The sequence below is a fragment of the Aspergillus mulundensis genome (assembly GCF_003369625.1).
Source record: "Aspergillus mulundensis strain DSM 5745 chromosome Unknown scaffold_5, whole genome shotgun sequence".
NCBI lineage: Eukaryota > Fungi > Ascomycota > Eurotiomycetes > Eurotiales > Aspergillaceae > Aspergillus > Aspergillus mulundensis.
Genome location: NW_020797893.1, coordinates 1941398 through 1963252, shown reverse-complemented (window position 1 = coordinate 1963252; position 21855 = coordinate 1941398). Strand labels below are relative to the sequence as shown.

At 19.9% G+C, this 21855-nt stretch overlaps 1 protein-coding gene across 1 annotated transcript; it reads right to left on the bottom strand.

Annotated features, from left to right (window-relative positions):
- Window positions 1-66: 66 nt before the first annotated feature.
- Window positions 67-1146, bottom strand: DSM5745_05936 (uncharacterized protein; the record flags this gene model as incomplete). Its single annotated transcript, XM_026747952.1, has 2 exons — window positions 67-954; window positions 1012-1146. The coding sequence occupies 2 exons, from the start codon at window positions 1144-1146 to the stop codon at window positions 67-69; spliced, it is 1023 nt and encodes a 340-aa protein (XP_026603784.1).
- Between the last annotated feature and the right edge of the window lie 20709 nt (window positions 1147-21855).

Genomic DNA, 21855 nt, shown 5'->3' with positions numbered 1-21855 from the left:
CCGGAGCAATGGAAACAAAATCAAGACACAAACAACAATGCCAAAAACATTCGATGAATAACTTACTTACCCATTGCGCTTAAGAAAGACCCACGGAAAGGCATTCGCATCCTTGTCCATGATCTGGAAGGCGCTCTCATCGGTCACGGGCTGCTTGTTGACAACAAAGACAACTGTTACCGGCGCACTTCCCTCCGGGAGATCTGGCAGCTTGTTCCCCGAAATCAATCCGGCACGGTATTCCAACAATGGCTCGAGGATATTATAATCGGTTGCCACGTCAACATGCCCGCGGAACCGGTCCCAGAAAGCCTGCAGCTGCGGCTCTTCCAGAAGGTGCCTGGCGCTGGCCCTATCCTGGCCCGGCATCTGGCGTTCGGCCAGCTCGTAGAGCATGCAGAACCAGAGCCAATCCAGCCCTCTTGTACCATGGAGATCACGGCAGAGACAGAGCAAGGCCATCTTGAGGTGAGCCGTCGCCAGCAACACTTTGACGGGGTAGAGGCCCCTCCATGGACCGGAGCTTCCACTACTGTTGGCCGTTGGCAGGTAGTGGCTGAACTCCTCGGGCCCGGGCCAGGCCAGGAGATCGCGAGCCGGGACTCGGGCAGCGTCGGTGGACAGCACGAAGTAGGGGTCATCATGTGCTGGGGGCTCCAGGCGGAAATGGTCGTCTGGAATCCACCACAGCAGACGGGACTTGCGGTGCAGCGAGAGGATGATCATGTGAGGCATGTGGAAATGGACGGCCGGAACAGGGTGGTAGCGATCCTTGCAAAAGAACAATTCGGCTTCTTCTTTGTAGTAGTCGTCGTCGGAGAGCGTGTCGATTTCGGAAGCCCGGTCTTCCTTGCCAGCTAAACAGGCGGCATCCGCGCACGGTGAGAACCCTGCACGAACCATAGCGTTAGCAGCAGCTCTTATCTGACTGTCTCGCACCACGAAATCAACGTCCTAGTGCAATCTGGAGTTAGCCAAGTATCATCAAAGTACCGAAGAGAGCCATCTTACATTGTTCAGAAAATCACCTCCAACCAAGGCGATCGCGGACCAGCCGACAAGCACGCTGGGAACCCCGGCTCCATGGAAAATTCTAGCAGCGTGGGCCGCTGCGCCCTTTGTCGCAAAATGATTGAGGCCGTACATTTTTGTTCCGTGCTCGTAGCGGAAATTGTTACTGCGTTTAAGTGATGGGGATAGGGAATCTTTCGAGGGATGCGAACAATCTTTTTATATTCATCCGAGCGCTGGCCATCCTCGACGTGCCTCGAACAAAAGGTCTTCGAGATCTCTTTGACTTTTGCGTGTCGACATGAGACGGTTTGAAAGTAAACCGCTGAGTCCACTTTCTGGCCGTTCGATCTGTTGTATATACATCGCAACGAGGTTGACAACGACGCTAGAATTGGCGCAAACCGAAAAGAACGAAGTAAAATATTCAAAGAAGAGAGAAGAAAGAATGCGCAACGCGGAAAGGGAAGGACGGCCACAGGACAACAAAGAAACGATGACAGGAGAAAGAAAAAAGGACGTCAGAACAACAAGGAATGACGACAGTAGAAAGAAAAAGGGACGACAGGAGAAAGAAAAAAGAACGTCACAATATAAGGCCCTTTAAATACCGTGCAAAGGAAAGCTATTAATTAAATAAATACTAGAAAATTAAATAAAAAATATAATAATATTTAAAAGCTAGAGCTAACTAGGGTTTATATAAATAATTTAAGCTTTTAAAAATAATAAGAATTTTAAATACTTTTACTAATACTTTATAATATTTAAAAAATTATAAATATTATAGTTATACAGGCAAGTAATTTAGTAATAAGTATTATAATATTTTAATTAAAATTATTTAAAATATTTAAGTATTATTAAAGTATTATAATACTTTTTTATTAAATTACGTAATTTTTATTATTAATTAACATGCCCTTTTAATACCTATTTACTTTTAAATTAATTAAAAATAAGGCTAAAAATATTTATTAAATTAAGTATTTTAATAAATTTTTAATATTATTATTTAGTAAGCGCCTTTATAAGGCTATTTATAATTATTTAATTAATAAGGGTTTATTTAATATAAAAATTTTTATACTAAACTTTTTACCTAAGTTATAAATTATAAATATTAATATAATAAAATTTTAAGTAAAGTTATATATTAATATTAATAAAAATATTAATTATTTTTTTATTATTATATTAAATTAAAAGTTAATATTAAAAATTAAATTACATGGCTTTAAAAACTTTTTATTATTAGTAAGTTACTTTAAAAGCCTTAATAAAAGTAAGTAATTTTATTTTAATAATAAAAATAATAATTAAATACTACTTTATAGCCTTTTATTTAATTAAATTTTTATATAACTTATAAATATAGCCTGCGCTAGAAAATTAATTAAAATAATTTATAAATATTATATTAAAATATAACTTATAAATCTTATATTTTTTAATAAAAACCTTATTTTTAAAATTATTTAAACTAGAGTATTTAAAAGCAAAAAAGCGTGTATTATAAAAATAGGAAATAAGTTAATTTATTATATATTAATAATAATTTATAAAATTAATAAAATATTTTAATAAGCAGCTTATTATATAAAAAATATTTAAATAAATAAGGGTACTAATATATTTAATAAATTTAATTTTTAACCTTATTTTTTTAATATTTTTAAAAATAATTATATTAAAGTTTAAATAAAGCTTGCTAGGTAATAAAAGTAAAATAAAAAGTAATTAAATTATAATATTTAAGTAAAATTAATTTATAATAACTTTAATATAAAAATTTTAAAAAAGCTAAAGCTTATATTAAGGCCTATTTTAAAAAATTTAAACTTTTAAAAACTATTTAACTTTACTAAAATACTAAAGCTTGTACTTTACTAAAAATTTTTTTTTTTAAAAATAGCTATTATAAAATAGCCTTGCTTAGTAAAAAGGTTTATAAAAATAAGATTATTTATATATATTAAAAAAATTATTACCTTATTAATAAAAAGGTATTTTTTTAGGCACTATAGTAAAGCTAAATTTATATAAAATAATAATTAAATTAAGTTATTAAAGACAGGGAGACTTTCTAAGGCTATAAATAATTTTAAAAATTTTTAAAAGCTTTTTTTTTTACTTACAGCTATTTAAAAATTAAAGGTATATAAGTTTATTAAGTTTTATATTAAAAAAAATATTAATAATATTATATTATTTTATATTTATATTAAAAAAGGTAATAAATATTATAATAACTTAAAAAAATAGGTAAAGGCTATAGTTACTTAATTATTTTTATAATTAATTAATTTAAAATTTTTATATATATAAATTTAAGCTTTAGGCTTAAAAAAGTAGTTATTTATATTAAACTTATATATAAATACCTATAATAAGGAAATTAACTTATTTAAACCTGCTTTTTATTACCTAACTACCTTTTATGCTTTTATTTTTTTAAGTTTATTTAATTTAAAATTAATAGCTTTAAAAAATATATTTTTTAATAAATAGTTTTTAAAATTTTTTTAGTGCTTGGGAAAAGGCAGTAATTTATTTTAATAAAAATATTTTTTAGGGTTTTAATAAAAAGTAAAAAAGGCAAATTATATATAATTATAAAAAGTAAAATTAAAAGTAATTATAATAATAATATAGCTTGTGTAGCTTATTAAAGTACCTAAATAAAATTTAAAGTTTTTTTAATTATTTTAAGGTGCTAGCCTTTATTTAGTTAATTATTTAAAAAAAATAATAAGTTTAATTCTTAGTTTTTTACCTTCCCTTATATTTTTAATAATAAATAAATAAAAGTTTAGGAGCGGGCTTGCTTTATTTTTTATAATAATTATTAATTAGCTAGGTTTAAAAATAAATTTTTTTAAATTTAAAAGCATGTAACCTATTATAAAGGCTATAATAACTTATTAAAGAAACTAGCTAATATTAATTTTTATATAAAAATTTTATAATATTAAGGTTTTAAAGTGGGGTTTAAAGTAAAAAAAGGTAAAAACCTTTTTAATAAATTAAAGGTTTTATTTTTACTAAAATTAGGCCTAGGTATAATTTTATATTTAAATTTTTTTTTATTTTTATTTTTTTTAATATTTTTATTTTTAAATATTTTTACTACTCTTGGCTTACTTGTTGTTAAAATACCTTTATTTTTTTTAAAAGAATTTAGTAAAGTTTAAATTTAAGTTTATATTTTTAGTAATATAGCGGCAAGAGGGCGGTTTAAAAACCTTAACTAGTAATTTAAAAAAATTAATTTAAATATTAATAATAAAAAATAGTTCTTATAAATTATAAAACTAGGATTTATTAAAAATAATATTTTTACAAGCTTTAACACGCTAATTTTAAAAACCCTAAATTTATTATATATTTAAGGCTTAATAGCTTATAAAATATTTAAATAAAGCCCTTAACTTTATTTTATAAAGGCCTTTTTCCCAGGATTTTTTTTACCCAGGAGAAATACTTAATAATTTAAATACTTAAAATATAAGGCTTTTTACTAATAAGTTTTTTTATAAAGTTATTTAATTAATAATTTTAATAAAAATTTAATTATTAATATAAACTATTACTTTTATAACCTAGGGCTATATATTAAGCAAAATATTTTTATATAAAGTTATTATTTTAGCTTTTTAAATTAAAATGCCTTTAAAGCACTTAGCTATATTATTTTAAAATAAAAAGTATAAAGTAAACTGTAAGGGCGCCCTAGCACCTAGATGTTCTCTACTAATAATAATAAAGCTTGGCAAAGTGTGGCAGCTGATATGAGCGCTATGCGTATCTAAAGAGTCTTGGATTTTACTAAGTCCTGTAGAGCAGGTAAAGTAGCTATAAAAATAGTAACGCATAGTAAAACCCTGTGTATTAAAATATGGCTTTAAATATTACTATATATTCCCCCTTTAAAAAAAGCTTAGATATAATATAAAGCTAAGCTTAATAGGTAAAATAATTAAACCAAAAATTAGGACTTAATTATGCAACAAGAAAGATACTATAAAATAAAAAATTAGGACTTAATTATATAATAAAAAAAATACTATAAAGCAGCCATATATTAGAACGGAGCTTAATAAATTATAAAAAAAAAATAAAGCAGAAAAGCGTGAAGAACACAAAAAAAAGCATAATATAATTATATAGTGCGTAGTATAGCAACCCATGCTTTACAGGCTTAGTTAACAAACTCCATGTTGCTTAATAAACTAAAAAAAAAAACCGGGAAATAAAGCGCGTAAAAAAAAAAAGCACCACTGCAATAATTATAGTGCGGTAAAATAAAAGTAAAAAATAAAAAAGCTAATTAAAATATATTATTAAATACTAAACTATTCTTTTTTTTATATAGCCTAGCTAGTTTGCAAAAATTTTAAAAATATTTTATATATTAATATTATATAACTCTAGGTTAAAGTTATAACTATATATTTTATTAAGCTTTATATTATAAAAGTATTTAAAAGCTTTTAATAGCTTAGCAGTATTACTTATAAATATTACCTTAAAATTATATAATAATAAATATTAAACCTTTTTAACCACTATCTTAAATAGCCAGCCCTAATAGTATCTACTTTTAATATTTATCTTTATAAAGGTAAAATAATACTAATAATATAAATATTATAAAGTTATATTTTTTTTAATTTAATTATAAAGCTTTGGGCTTAATTAGCTTATATAAAAATAATAATTTAATTATATTATAAATATTTTTTATTTATAATAATCTAGGTGCTTTAAATTTTGCTAGTATATTAAAACTTTAATATTTAATTAAAATAAAAAAAACTAAATAAGTATTATAAATTATAGTTTAGTTCCCTAAGTACTACTGGCTAGCACTACCTTTAAATTAGTTAAAATATATATTTAAAAATAAAGTAATATTTAAAATTTTAGGGCGGGTTAGGCCTAAACCTAGGAAACTAGTTTATTATATAGCCTATATTTATTATAATACTTGCATAATATATAAGAAATTTTTAATTATATTTAATAATAGCATAACTTAATTATAGTATTTTTTAACCTCTTGCCTAGTTTACTTATCTAGTCTTTAAATTATAACCTTTAGCTTTATTATAGTTTTTTAATAATTTAAAATTTTACTTTTAATATTATTTCTTGCCTAACCTAACCTGCACTTTAGGGTATTATACTTATATATTATTTATTTATTTTTAAAGTATAGAATATTAATAAACCATTTATTAAATATTAAATAGCTTATTAACTTTATTACTACTATATACTTATTTTAATTACTATTTAACCTAACTATATAAATTATATTTATATAAAATTTAATAAAAATATAAAAAAAGAATATATATTAATACTAGGTCCTTTACTACTACTTTTTAAAAAGTAATTATAAAGTATACTTTTTTTATATAATGCATCTTATACCAGCATGTAATTTCTTTAATTATTTTTTTAGCTAGCTTTGCGGCTTTAAGATTTACCTTTACTAATTATAATATAATTTTTTTTATTTTTTTAGGTATTTAAAATAATAGTCCTTTTTTATAATCCTAAGTCTAAACTTATTAAGTAGCTAAAAGCCTTTATCCCCTTGGGATTTAAGCACTATTATTATTATAATAAAAGTATTTATAATATAGTTTATTATTTATTTATTCTTATTTTTTTAAAAAAAATATTATTATTTCTTAAAATCCTAGTAAGTATTTTATTTTTTATATAATTAAAAAGCACGGGGTATATTAAAATAATAATATTAAATTTTATTTTATAAAATTAAGTTATACTATATTTATTTTTTTAAGTATTATATAAAATACTACTAGTAATATAATAATAAATAAAAACTTTATTACTTTATTATATTTTGCAACCCTAGGCTTATTTTACTTAAAATATTTTATATAAGGTTTTTTTAGCTTATTATATCCCTTTTACTTGGAATTTATTTTACTTATGTATAAATACTTAATAAATAATAAAAAACTATGCTATTTATATACTAGTAACGCCTAATTACTAATTTTACTTAAGTTTTAAATTATAAAAAAATAAGAATAAGTAAGGCAACACGCTGTAAAAGTAAGGTAAAAATAAAAAATATATTTTAAATAACTAAAGGCGTTTTTTATATATAAAATAACTTAGTATACTAGTGCGGTTAATTATAGGAAAAGTAATAAAATATAATTAAATAGTAAGGGTAGTAAGGTATTAAAATTAAAAAAAGTTAAAAATAAAAAAATAAAAATATAATAATATACTAAGGCTGCTAAAACTTATAATAGCAAGATAAAAATATAAAAAAAAATAAAAAAAAAAATAAAAAACAAGCTAATACATGTAAGTAAATATTACTTTTTTTTTAAGTTTTACCTTCGCGCCATATTCTTCGCGTAGTAAATCTTAAATTTTTTTACTAATTTTTTTATGTTTTATAGCTATAATTTATGGTACTACTTATTATATTTATTAAATTATTTAATATACTTTACTAAATATTTTATACTGCCGCGCTTTGCCTTTTTTTTATAATAATTATTTTTAATTTATATTTATACCACTTATTATTATTATGTAACTTATAAGGTTAACCACGCTATTTTTTACTTATTTTTTTAGTTTAGTTTTTAATAAATTATATGGTACCACTATTTATTAGTTTATTTAATATTTTTTTATACTAAAATAGGTTATTACTAACAGGAGCCTTTTTTAAGTGTATAATAAAAATAATAAGGTGTATTTGTTACTTAGCCGGGAAATTTAGTTAATATACTAATAATTTAATATACTTTAAAACCTTAAAAGGGCTATTATATTAATTTAATATTTTTTACTTAGCATGTTTTTAATAAAATACCTCTTGTAAAGCTAAAGGTATATAAAATTATTAATTATAAAAAATATAAAAATATAATATTTATTATATTATATTTTTATTAATATTTATACTAATTTAATTATGTCCGCTGCTATTTTACAAGTAATAAATAATTACTTAATTTTTTTTAGTTATAAACTAATATTTATTAAAAAATATAAATTTATTTTATATATAAAATACTAAAAAGTCTTATTAGTGGTTACATGCCTAGTACTATTATAAATAGCTTAAAAATAAGGTAATATATTTAGCTATTTTAAACTAAATTATAGGGCTATAATTATATAGCACAGGTAAGCTTTAATTATTTAATTATTAATTTTTATTATGCTATTACCTTATAAGTGCCAAGCTATTATAAATAGGCCTTTTACTTTAAAATTTATAAATATTTTTAGCCACACTTTTAAGAGAAACTTAGTATTTTAATTTAAAATAATTTATAATAACAGGCCTTAATTACTAAGTTATAAATATTTTAATAATATATTAACTTATTACTCTGCAAACTAGTTATTATAGCCTGGGATTATAATTATTTAGTATAAAAAATAATTTATTATAAATATAATAGTGTTATACCGCCTGTTATTTAGTAATATAAGAATTAAATTAATAAAAATTATATTAAATAAATAAAATATTAATATAATTAGTTATAAAGCGCTATATAGCTTATACCTTTTAATTTTTTTAATAAGTAATTTAGGTAATGCTTTATATATTATTTAACTTAATATTTTATTTAACTTAATATTTTATTTAACTTATTATAATACCTTTTAATAACATTAGTATTTTATTTACACTAAAATGGCTGTTTATGTTATATATAACCTATAAAACTTTTTTATATAAGTAATTTAGGATTACTAGCTTTTTTTTAGCCTAGTATAAAAAATATTATTTATTAACTTAAATAAAAGTATTATAAAATATTTCAAGTTTTAGTTCGCGTGCAAAACTTTTATAACTTTTAATTATTAAAGGTATACTATGTAGCCTTCCCTGGCATGTTTTTTAAAATTATTAAATAATTTAACCTGCATAACATGCTAAGTAAAAATCTTTTTTAATAAATTTTTTACTTTATTTTTTGCGTATAATAATAAACATAATAATATATTAGGGATAATATATAACTTACCAGGCTTATAATAAATCTTAAGTTTAATAATTTATTTATAGTATTAAAACACCTTTATTAATTTTAAATTTAGTTAATTATTGCTTGTAGTGCTTAGCAACATGCTATGTAATATATTTATAGCTAAAAAATAATTTATATAAATTATACTTTTTTAGCTAAATTTTATAATATAACGTACTTTATATAACACCTAAATTATACCTGTAACTTTAAACTTTATAAGGTAGTATTACTTCTTGGCCTTTAATAATAATTTATTAAAAAAAAGTATTAGTTATATTATTTTTAAAAATAGCGATTAAGCGGCATCCCAAGGCGCTAAATAATTTTTTTATAATTATTAAATTATTATGTATAGTATAAAATAGCATGGTACTAAAACCCTTTTACTTAAATATATTTATATTAAGAAATATAATATAGTTCTAATTATAGTAGGCAAGTATAATATAATTTTTAAAGTAAGATTAAATAATTTTAAATACCTTAAGTTTATAAGTGTTTAACTTCTTAATTACTATTTAATATATAAAGTTTAATTTAGTAACTTCTTGCTAAGGTCCCTTTTTAATTAAAAATATTTTTTAGTTTTATAATAGCTATACTTTTACCATATAATTTAAAATATACTAAAAAAACTAATTAATAAGCTTAATATATATATTAAGGTCTGCTAGCGTCCTAGGGAACTTTAATTTTAATATAGCTTTTAATTTATTTTTTATTATAGTTAGGCTAAGTAATAAAACTTTTTAACCTAGTAATTATATAATTAAAAATCCTAAAAATATTTTTTTTATATTTAATATAATTTTTAGCTTTAAGTAACACGTGAAAAACTTATATAAATATATAAGGTATAGCCTAAAAGTTTTTAAAAATATTATAAAGTTATTTATATATACTTTTAAAAAAGTATGTAAAGCATAAAATAAATTATTAATATTTTATTATATATATATTATTAAGTTTAAAAATCCTATTACACATACTTTAAAAAATTTTTATTTTTAGTGGCTTATTATACTAGTATGCCTGTAATTATTTAAATATACAGGCTATTAATAAAACATGCTTTTTTTATTAGCTATATTAATATAACCATAGCCTGCTATAGTAATAATAATATTAGCCTATATTAAAATTAAATAAATATTTAAAATTACTTTTTTATTTATTTTCCTAAAATTAATTATAACTTATTATTTAATATTATTTTTTAAAGGTGCATGTAAACCTAGTATATTTATAGCTAACTTTACTTTTTAGTCCTAGTTTTAATTTATATTTACTTTATTAACTACCTTCTTGGCTATAAAAACTAAATAACCTAATAAAGTATATATATTAGCCTAGGTAAGATAGCCCTGCGTATAAAGCTTGTTAAATACTTTATTTTTTTTATTCAATTTAAATAATAAGTACTTTTTAAAAAAATGCTTTATATTCTCGTGCCATTCTAGTTTTATATAAATTTTTATTTAATATTTTTTAGGAATATTTATTATTTTAGTATTTATTTATACCTTTAAAAAATATATTACCACTTTTTTTAAAAGACGCGCTATTTTTTATTATTATATATAGTAATATTATTTTATAGCATAGTAATATTCCCTTTTTTTAGCTTAAATCTTAAAGGTTCCTGGTTTAAAAAACGCACTATTATAAGGTTAGCTATTTTTATTTATTTTTTTATATTTTTAATATTAGTGTCCACTACGTAAATATAATATACCTTTAAATTTTTAATTTTATAAAGGTTACTTAAATAAGTATATTAAAATATTATTACTAGCCATGTATTTTAATTTATGGCCTAAACCTTGTTATATATACCTTAAAATGGTTAAGTAAATAAATATAGCTTTTTTTATTAAACTAGCTTAAATATTACATCCCTATTTTTTAAAAAATTTACTTTTTAATAAACCTTAATAACCACGTGTAAGTTTATTAGGATTATTATTTTTTTATTTATAAATAATACCTTTAGTGCTTTTATCTTATTTAGCTTTAATATAATTATAAGCTATGATACCATGTTTAAATAGCCCTTATTTTTAGCTTTATATTTAGTAAAGTTTAATAAAAAGCCATGCCTACTTAACATATTTATACCTAATAATATGTTTATTACTAAACTATTTATTAAATATGCTTTTATACTTACCTTTATATATACTTTTTTTTATTACACTTTGCGGGAAAGCGCACCAAAAGCATCACAAACTTGGTACTAGTGAAACTGTCCTTAATTCCTTTAATTAGCACTGGCGCTCTGTGGGGTATTGTCCAAACTATTTAAAAGGGCCGTAGATTAGATTAAAATCTTAAGGCGGTAAGGTTGTTTTATACTACGCTAATACTATTACTTTAAAAAAAATACTAGTAGTTAAATATTTTAAAAATTAGTTAAATTAATTTATTTACTTTTATTTTAGGATTTTTATAAACTACTTTACTATAAACCTCTTTTATAACTTGTTTATTATTACTTATAATAAAATATTTAAACCTTTTTAAGCACGCAAGACTATTAAAAAGTTTATAATACCTTTTTTATATTATTTTAAAAGTAATAATATTATATTAATATATTATATTATTAACACGCGGTTATATATATTATTTAAAATATAATATATTATATTAAGTCTTTTACAGGCTTAGCTAAATAATATTTAAAATTTTACTTTTATAATTAAGTACTAATTTAATATATTATATAAATAAATTAGCCCGCGACGTGTAATATTAATTAATTTATTATTATATTAAGCTAAAGCTTCTTTCTTAAAACATGTTTTAATATTATATACTAGTTACTATATAAATCTTGTTTTTATTATTACTTAAAAATATTTTATAAATAAGTATATTAATTAATAATATATAAATTTATTTTTATTTACCATGTCCCTAAAGCTGTATTTAACTAGCATATTTAAAAAAAATCCTATATTAATAGCCCTTTATTTAGGATCCTAGGGTTACCTATTTTTATTTTTTAAGTAATAATATTTACCCTTATATTTATTAAAATTTTTATTATACCTATTACTATTACTATTATTATATTAATTATTATTATTTAATAATAAGTTACTATTATTATCTAGGTTACCTCTTAGTCTTTTTAGTATTTTTTTTAAATATATTACTTTTATATTTTTTATTTTTTTTATTATAGTTAATTTAACCTGGCTTACTTTTTTTAATAAGCTTTCTTGTTTTTTAGCCTTTATTTATATTATTATTTAATTTCTTATTTTTTAGCAGGACAAGGCAAAACTGCCTTTAATATATAATTAATTATATTACTAATTAACCTTTATAAAGCAAGAGTTTATATATTTATAAATATTATATTTTTAGCAGCTAGTTATTAATTATTTTTAGGCTATTTACCTAATTTTACTAGTCTTTTGTTTTTATTTATCCTTACTTTCCTTTTTTTTGCAACATATTTTTTTAGGTAAGATTTTAATAATAGGTTTATTCTTATAAAAAAACCTGTAAGTGGATGGGAGGGTAAATAAGGCTTAAATAATAAATAAGGCCTAAATTAAAATAAGGGGTAGCAAAACTACACTAGTAGTATAAAGTTTAATTAAAATCTTATAAGTAGGCTAATTAATTAAAAATAATAAAAAATATTATTTAGTATTTTTAAAAGCAGACTTTTAATTTATTATATAATTTTTATTTCCGCGGGGAGTAAACTTTTAGTTTATTATATAGCTTTTAGTTTTAAAGGTCCCGGTTGCTCCTGTTTATATAATATTAGTTAATTAAAGTTATGGTTTATTTTTCCGGGGTAATATTATTTAATTATTATTAATTTAATTTATTTTTTTATAATACCTATTTTACGCGCAGACTTGCACTTAGAAATAGCAAAAAAAAAATAAAAAATAATTATATATTAGTAAAGGTATAGGACCTTTTGGTAAAGTATAATATTATTATAAACTAGGTAAAGTAGGTAAAGGCAGCGGGGATATATATAATAATTTAAAAATTAATAATATATTTTTTAATTTAGTAACTTTTTATTTAATAATTACTAGTATTATTATTACCTTTAAAGTAGCTAAAATAGCTTTAATATTTTTTATTAGTAAAGTAAATAATAGGTTAGCTACTTACCAGGTAAAATAGGGATTATATAGGATTTATTTAGATTTTTTTATAAAAAATTTTACTATTATATTAAAGATTTTAGTATTTTTAATTACCTAGTTTAATAAAAAAGGTAAAGGTAGGGCTTGCTATTTTTAAGTACTATTTTTTATAACTTATTTTAATAAGGTTATAAAATTTACTAAAAAAATAATTTTTTTTTATATTTTTATTATTATATTTTTAACTTACTTATAACCTATTTTAATAAATTTCCTTAGCTAGGTAGTAAATTTAATTAACTTAGTTATATATAGAATAGTGCTTTTATTTTTATTTTTAAGCTTTAATATTATAGGTGGTTTAAAGGTCTTAAGTTTTATTTTTTAAACTATTTTATTTTATTACTTTTATAGCTATAAAATAAACCATGTAATTTAATATTATAATACAGGCTATATAATCACGTGTTGCCCTTAGCAGGTATAAATTATAATATAATATAGTTACTTCGTGGAAAAAGCTGCTGGTTAGGTACATAAAAAAAAGGGATTATAATATAGTAAAAAAAAAGGATTTATAAAAAATAATAAAAAATAAAAAGTAAAAAATAGTATTTATAAAGTAAAAAATAATATTTATAATTTTATATTTATAAATTAAAAATTATAGGGTTATAATATTTAGCAAGAGTAAATAGTAAAAAATTTAAGAATAAGTATTAAAGTTAATTTACTTAATAATAATAAAAGCCAGAGATATATTTTAATAGTATTTAATAGGGTAAACTAGTTACCTAAGTTTAATAAAAAAAAAATTAAAACCCTATTTAATTAAACATACTATTATTTATAATAGCTAATATAAGCATTATATATATTTAAAAAGTCTTGGATTTTATTAAGTCCTATAAAGTAAGTAAAGTAGCTATAAAAATAGTAACGCATGGTAAAACCCCGTGTGTTAGGATGTGGCTCCAAACGTTGCCACACAAAGTATCTTTAACTAATGAGAATAAAGTATTCAAAACCTTAATAAATTTAACCAAAAGGATTACTTAAAAAACTAAATATATTATAGTCTTTAGCCTTTTTATATAAGCCTTATTTAAAGGCCTAAGGCCTTTAAGCAATTCCCTAAGCTATTTTTATTTAAAAAATAAGTAATATTTAAATATTTTTATATTCACGCCCCTTATAGCTACTTATTAATTATTAAGGTAATTTAATATAAGGCATGCCTTTAATTTATTACTTAAATAATACCTAAAACCTAAGGTCCCCAAGCTAAGGTCCCTGGTTAAAGTTAATATTATATTAAATTTAATATTATATTAAATTTAATACTATATTAAGTTTTATATAATAATTTATAATAATAAAGTTTATTAAGCTAAATAAATACCTAAAATATCCTATATAGGTAATATTAATACTTTGCGGTGGCATAACCTAGGTGCCTTAAGTATTACTTAATAGTATAACCTAAATTAATATTAGCCTTAATAATTTTTTCCTTTTTAAAAAAATAGATTATCCGCGATTTAACACTAGCCATTTTAAAAAAATAATAAATAAGTAATTTATAATACTAACTTATTATTATATTATTATATAATAGTGTTTTTTATTATTACTATTTTTATTATTTATTATTCTTGGTTTAAGACATTAAATAATATTTAATATTTTATTTAAAATACCTTATTATTTATTTACTTTTAAAAAGGCGCCTAATTATAAAATAGCTTTTTTATTAGTTTAACCTAAGTCTAGTTTTTTTAAAACTTTAAATCTTAAATTACTTTTATATAACTAGACTATATAACTTTATTTTAGCTTTTATTTACCTTTTTACTTTATTTTTTATTTTAATTATACTTAAATAAAATTATTTTTTTTAGTACGGCGCTATATTTTATTAATATTAAAAAAGTATGGCTAGTAACTTTTTTTTTTAAAAATTAAAAAAATAAGGTTTAAATAAAACCTTAAAGGGCCCTTGCTTTTAAAAATTATTTTTTTTTAATTACTTGCCTAGTTACTCCCCCCTTAATAAGTATTTTAAATAATTTTAAATTAAGCTTTTAAGGCTTTTTTTTAAGTAATAATAAATAGCTAATTATAAATAACACCTTTTTATTTTATTAATTTTAAAAATAATCCCTTTTTTAACTTATATTTATATGCAGGGCTTTATTTTAATAATAAGTATTTTTTTTATTTATAATAGCCTGTTTAAAGGCATTCTAGTAATAATATATTAATACTAAAGTATATTAACTTAGGATTTATTAAAATAATTAATAATCTATTTTACTACTATTTTTTATTCCCTGCCGGGCCGCTATTAATTAGCTTATAAATAATATATATAATTATTATAGGCTTTTTAAGCCTAATAATATATTTTTTAATTTTTTTTTTACTTATTAAGTATTTTAAATAAAAACATTTTAAATAATAATAATAATAATAATAATAATAATAATAATAATACCAGCACTACCGCGCCCTTTATAATTACCCTTTTTTTTATTTTTTTTACTTTAACTTTTTCTACTTTTATTATAGCTAGCCCCGCCCTTTTAATAAAAGTAAGTTTTTTTTTATTTTTTTTTAAATAGCTTCTAGTATAAATAGCTAATAGCTTTTAAATATACCTTAAATATACCAAGGCAATTTTTTATAATAATAATAAAATAAAAAATAAAAATAATTAGTAAATTTTTATTACTAGTGGTAAACTAGAAATATTCCTTAAGGGAAATTTTTATAAGCCTTATTATAATTATATTTTTTAAGGTCCAGGATTAGTATATATTTAGTATTATAATAATAATAATAAGTACAAGCCTATCCCTATTTATATATATAATAATATTAATATTTTATAATGCTTGCCTGCTAATAAAAGCTCAAAAAAATATATAAGCATGTAAAAGAAATTTAATAAATATATAAAAAATATTACTAAAGCTTTTAATAAGGTGCTAGTAAAAGTTTTATTTATAAATAACTTATATTACGCTATTTTTATATTTATTAACAAGCTTTATTTATTTACTAGCAAAACTTTAGCTGCTTTTAATAAAAAGTATTAAAAAATATATAATAAAAATATATTTAATATAACTAATCCCGCTATTATAGTAATCCTAGATTTTACTTTTTAAAAGCTTTATATTTTTGCCCGCGCCCCTTTTTAAAATTTTATATTTTTATTTATGCCTTTAACACATAGCTAGTTATTTAGGTTAATAGCCTAGTATTACTTTAATATTTTATTTATTTTTTATTTTTAAAAAAAAACTCTTTTTTCTTTTTAATATGCTTTTATAAATATAACTTATAAATTTTAGTAGTTTAAAGCTATTTAGGTTGTAGTTTATTAAACCTTAAAATTATATAAAATAAAAAAAAAGGTAACTATTTTTACCTAGGTTTTTAATATATAAATTTAATATTATTTTTAGGGCTATAAGTAGTCTAAATCTTATTAAAAGGCGTTTTATTTATAATAATAGTTTATTAAATTTTTAAATTTTTTAAAATATAAAAAAAAGGTAACCACTCCGCTAGTTTTTTAGCTTTAGTAATATAAAAACCTAGTAAGTAAAAAATTATTATTACTTTTTTTTAAACTAGGGGTATTTTAGCGCTGTTTTAACTAGTTTATAATAGTTTTTTAAAGCCTTTTATATATGCTTAAAATTTTTAAGTAATTTTTATAAGTTTTTATAGCTAGGCTAGCCTTTTTATTTAATTAAAAATTAATTTAATTTATAAGTATATTATTTAGCAAGAATAGCTTTAACCTTTTATTTTTACTTTTTATTAATAAGTTTTACGTTAGGTATTTTCTTATCCTCCTTAAATTTAAGTTACTTAGTATAAGGCCTTAGCAAGAATATATAAAATATTAAATAAATTTTTAATTAAGTATAATAACTAGTAAGCTAAAGCTAATATACCTACTTTTTAATAATTTTAATAATTTTAAAAAAACTATTAAACTTTTAATTAAGTTTTTTACTTAGCTAGATTATTTTAATATTATATAATAATAATAAAATATTATTCCTAACTTTAAATTTAATAAGGGTATACTTTTTATTATAATAAAGGGCTTACTTTTTTTAAGCCTTATTTATATAATTTTATAATTTATCCCGCAACTTTTATAATTAATAAAGTTTGTTTTTTAATAAAAAATATAATATTTTTTTTTTATAATTTTTTAATAAAAAAATAATAAGTTTTTAGCCACGCAAGGCTATCCAGGGTATATACCTAGTTATATTATATTTTAAATTATTATAGGTAAATAATATAGCTAGTAAAAATATAACCTAGTTATTTTATTAAAAGTTATAATAAATATATAAGTATATTTTAAGTGTTTAATTTTATTATTGAATTTAACTATTTAATTATAAATAGTACGTAGTACTAAAATATTTTTTAATTTATAATACTTAATAAAATAATTATTAATAACCTAAGGTAAATAATAAGCTTTAATTAATAACTAGGCTCCTGGGCGCCCTTGTATTATATATTATTTTTTTTAATAAATTTATTAGCTAGCTTTTTAGTATTAACTCTTTAGGTAATAAAAATATATTTTACTTTTTTACTAAAATAATTTATTATTACTAATATTATGTTATACACGCGGCCTTTATACTTTAATAAAAGTAAATTAATAATAAAATTTATAAAAAAATCTTTTTATAATATATTTAAAACTAGTAAAAAGGTAAGCTAGCCTTGGGCTAGCTATTATAAAGTTTTAAATTTTTAATATAAAAAATACCCTTTAATATACTTTTATACTTTTTTATTAAGATTTTTTTATTAAAACTTGCGCTTAAGTAGCTTAATAATATATTTATAATTAAAGTAACTTATATAAAAATTATTATAATATATTTTTATAATTTTATACTATAATATAAACACGGGAGGAATATAAATAGCCTTTTAATAAAAAAAAAATTATTTTTTACACGCTAGTGCTTTAAATAAAAGCCCTGCCTTATTTTAATTAAAATTATTTTTTTAATTATTATTAAATATAGCTAGTATAAGCATTTTTATATTAGGCTTTAAGTAACTTTTATTAAAAAATTTTTATAGCTAGTTTAGCGGGTTTTTTTTATAGGCTGCTTTTATAATTTATAACTTAAAATATATTAGCCCCGGGAGCTAATATTTTTTTTAACCTTTTTTTAAAAAGGTAACTAGGCCCTCCAGCACCTGTTTAGTATTAATTTAATTAAAAAATAACTTTAACTTTTTTTATAAAGTTAAAAGTAAATTAACTTAATACTTTTTATTTTTTACTTAATAATTTAGGTGCCTTAATAATATATTTATTAAATTAAATTTTTTTAGCCTATACTTAATTTTAAAGTTATAAATTATTAATAATTTTACTTAATAAGCTTGTTTTTAATTTAAAATTTTTATTTTAAAAAAGTACTATAAGTTATTATAATTATATTAAATATATATAAAATATATAAAGCCCTTTAGGTAGTATTATTACTTTTTAAAAAATTTAATAATTATAAGTAATTTTTAATTATAAACCTTATATCTTAGCTTTAGTTTATAAAGTTATTAAAAATAAAAAATAATAAGTTATTACTAGTTTTACTTTTTTTTACTAGGTGTTTTTTTTAATTTAACTATATAATAATACTAGTTATAGTAAAACTTAACATGTTTATAATAATAAAAATCTTTTTTTAAGTTAAAATGCTATAATACTAAAGGCTAGGTAAAAGTAGATTTAATCTTTTTAAAAGCTTTTTATATATTATTTAGTTATAAAAAGGGGTTATTTTTACACCCCTTAATTATACCTTTTAAAAGCTATATTATAAAGTAAGTTACTTTAGTATATTTTTTAATAAATTATTTAAAGTAGTTTATAAACCTTAAAAAAACTTATAACTTATAATATAATATTAGCACTAGTTAATTAATAACTATTTAATTTTATATTAGGTTAATAAATATTTTACCCTAATTAATAATAAAGCTAAAAAACTTTATTTTTTTTTAGTAAAAACTATACTTTAATAACTTTATATATAAATTATACTTTTACAGGCGTTTTAAAACTTTTTAAATATATTAAATATACTTTTTTTAATTTTTAAAAAAATTAAAATATTATTTAAATAAACTACATAAAAATTATTAAAAACCCTATTTATTACTATATTAATATAGGACTAAAACATCGCGGGTATATTAATAAAATTAAATAATATAATTATATATTTATAATAGTTATACTAGGTCTGGAACGCTGTTTTTTACTTATTTTTTTATTTTATATAAATATAGTAATATATATTATAAAGGTTAAGTTTAGTAAAGTATTATATATTTACTAACTAATTTATAAGTTTATTTATATAAGATAATAAATAATAATTTTTTTAGGTTATTATGTTTAGACCTTAATAATTAATATATAAATATAAAAATTTATTTATTTTTTAAATAAAAAAAATAAGCACTTCTACTAAACTTTAAAATAACTATATTTATTTTTTTATTAATATTTTATTAAAATACTTTTTTAAAATTAATAATTTATAATAAAAAAGGCTATAAATAGGCCCTTAAAAAGGTATTTTACCTTTTTTTAAAAAAAATCTTATAATATACTTTCTTGCTTGGAAGTTAAGACACTTTTTTTTTAAAAAAAACCTAACTTTATTTAGTATATTAAAAAGGTAGGACTATAACTAGTTTACCTTTAATTTTTTTTTAATTTATATAAAACCAAAAGCATAGGACCCTTTTTTATTATTTTAATAAATTTTTTTACTAGTTTAATTTAAAAGCATGGGGTATAATGCCGCTAATATTATTAATTAATAGTTAAAAAAATATTTAAATTTACTTTAATTATTTAAGGCCGTTCAAGCATGGCTTAGTACTTATTATAAATAAAATTAATAATATAAAATATTATATTAAATATTTTTATTTTATTAATAAAATTATAGATTTATATTTTAGCCTTAAATTAATTATAATATAAAGTAGTTTTTTTATTAATATACTAGACTAGTTATAGCATCTAGTTTGTAGCTATTTTAATTTTTTATTTTTTTAAAAATTAAATTAAAAGGAAATTTGCACTAGCCCTAGTATTTAGTAAAGCTTTAAATTATTTATTTAAATTATTTTTTTAAATTTATAAATCTACTAAAATAAAAAATATAATAAGTTTATTTATACTAGTTAAAGTTAATAGCTTAGGGCCTGGTAATTACTATTTAGTTTTTAGTTTTTTATTTACTTTTATTTTAGTTAAATAATTTTTTATAAAATACTTTTTTACGCTACATGTATAGTAATAATTTTTTTATTTTATTTTATTTTTAAGCAAGAGCTAATACTTAGCTTGCGCTAGCTTTTACTTGCTAGTTTTATTTTTAAAGCTATAATAATTTTTTTAACCTTGCTTTTTTAAAAACTATTTTAATAAATTTTAATTTTTTTTATTTACTAAAATACCTTTGTTCTAGCTTTAGTTAATACCTTTTATTAAATTCTTATTTTTTATAATAAAAGGGTTTTTATTATTTTTTTAGCTGCTATTTTTAGGCGCTTTTTACTTTTTATATGCTAAAATTAACTTATATTAGGTTATTTTTATATTAATACTTTTAAAAGTAATTAAAGAATTTTGCAGGCGCGCTATATATTATTAATATAACTTATTTAATATATAAATATAAATAATAGCCTTTTTAATAATGCCCTAGAGGGGGTTAAAAACTATTTTTTTAAAATTTTATTAATTATACCTTTAATAGTTAACTATTTTATTAATTATTTATAAAATACTTTATTTTTTAACTAGCTTAATTTTCTTTTAGGTTAATTTATTAATATATAAACTTTTTAAATATTACCTACGTGGGTGGCTTAATAAGCTTTTTTTATTTTATATATTACTTATATTATATATTTTTTTAACTTTACTTATTAAGTAAATAACTTTACTTATTTTAATATTATATTATACAGGGGCTTTATTAAATATATTTTTAAAATTATTAAAAAATATTTTTAGCTTTATTAAGTTTTTATTATTAAAAATCTTAATATTTAAGGGCTTTAATTTTTTTAGCTTAAATTTATTTTATAATAACTACTATGCTAATACTTTAATAACCTTATTTTTAATAAATATTTAAGGTTATTTATATACTTAATTTTAGTTAGGCAGTATTTTACTTATAATATTATTATTATTATTTAAGCTTAATAAGTTAAATAGCTTTTTAAGATTTTTAGCGGGTAAAGGTGGCTTATTTAACTATTAATACTTTTTAATTTATTAAGCTATTTACTTACCCTTATTAGGCTTTAGTTTTAATAGCATGTCTTATTATAATATTATAATAAATAGCTTAATTATAGGCGTTTTTAAGGTAATACCCTTAATTAAAATAGTGCCTGTTATAATATATTTAAGGTTAATATATTGTGATAACGCTAGCGCTGGAGATCACCCGGCCGGTGAGGCCGGGCGATTAAGAGAAAATATATAAAAAAAAACTAAATATAAAATTATTTAAAGGTCTTTTATTAAGGCCTTTAAGTACTTTATATAGCTTTTATTTAAGGTA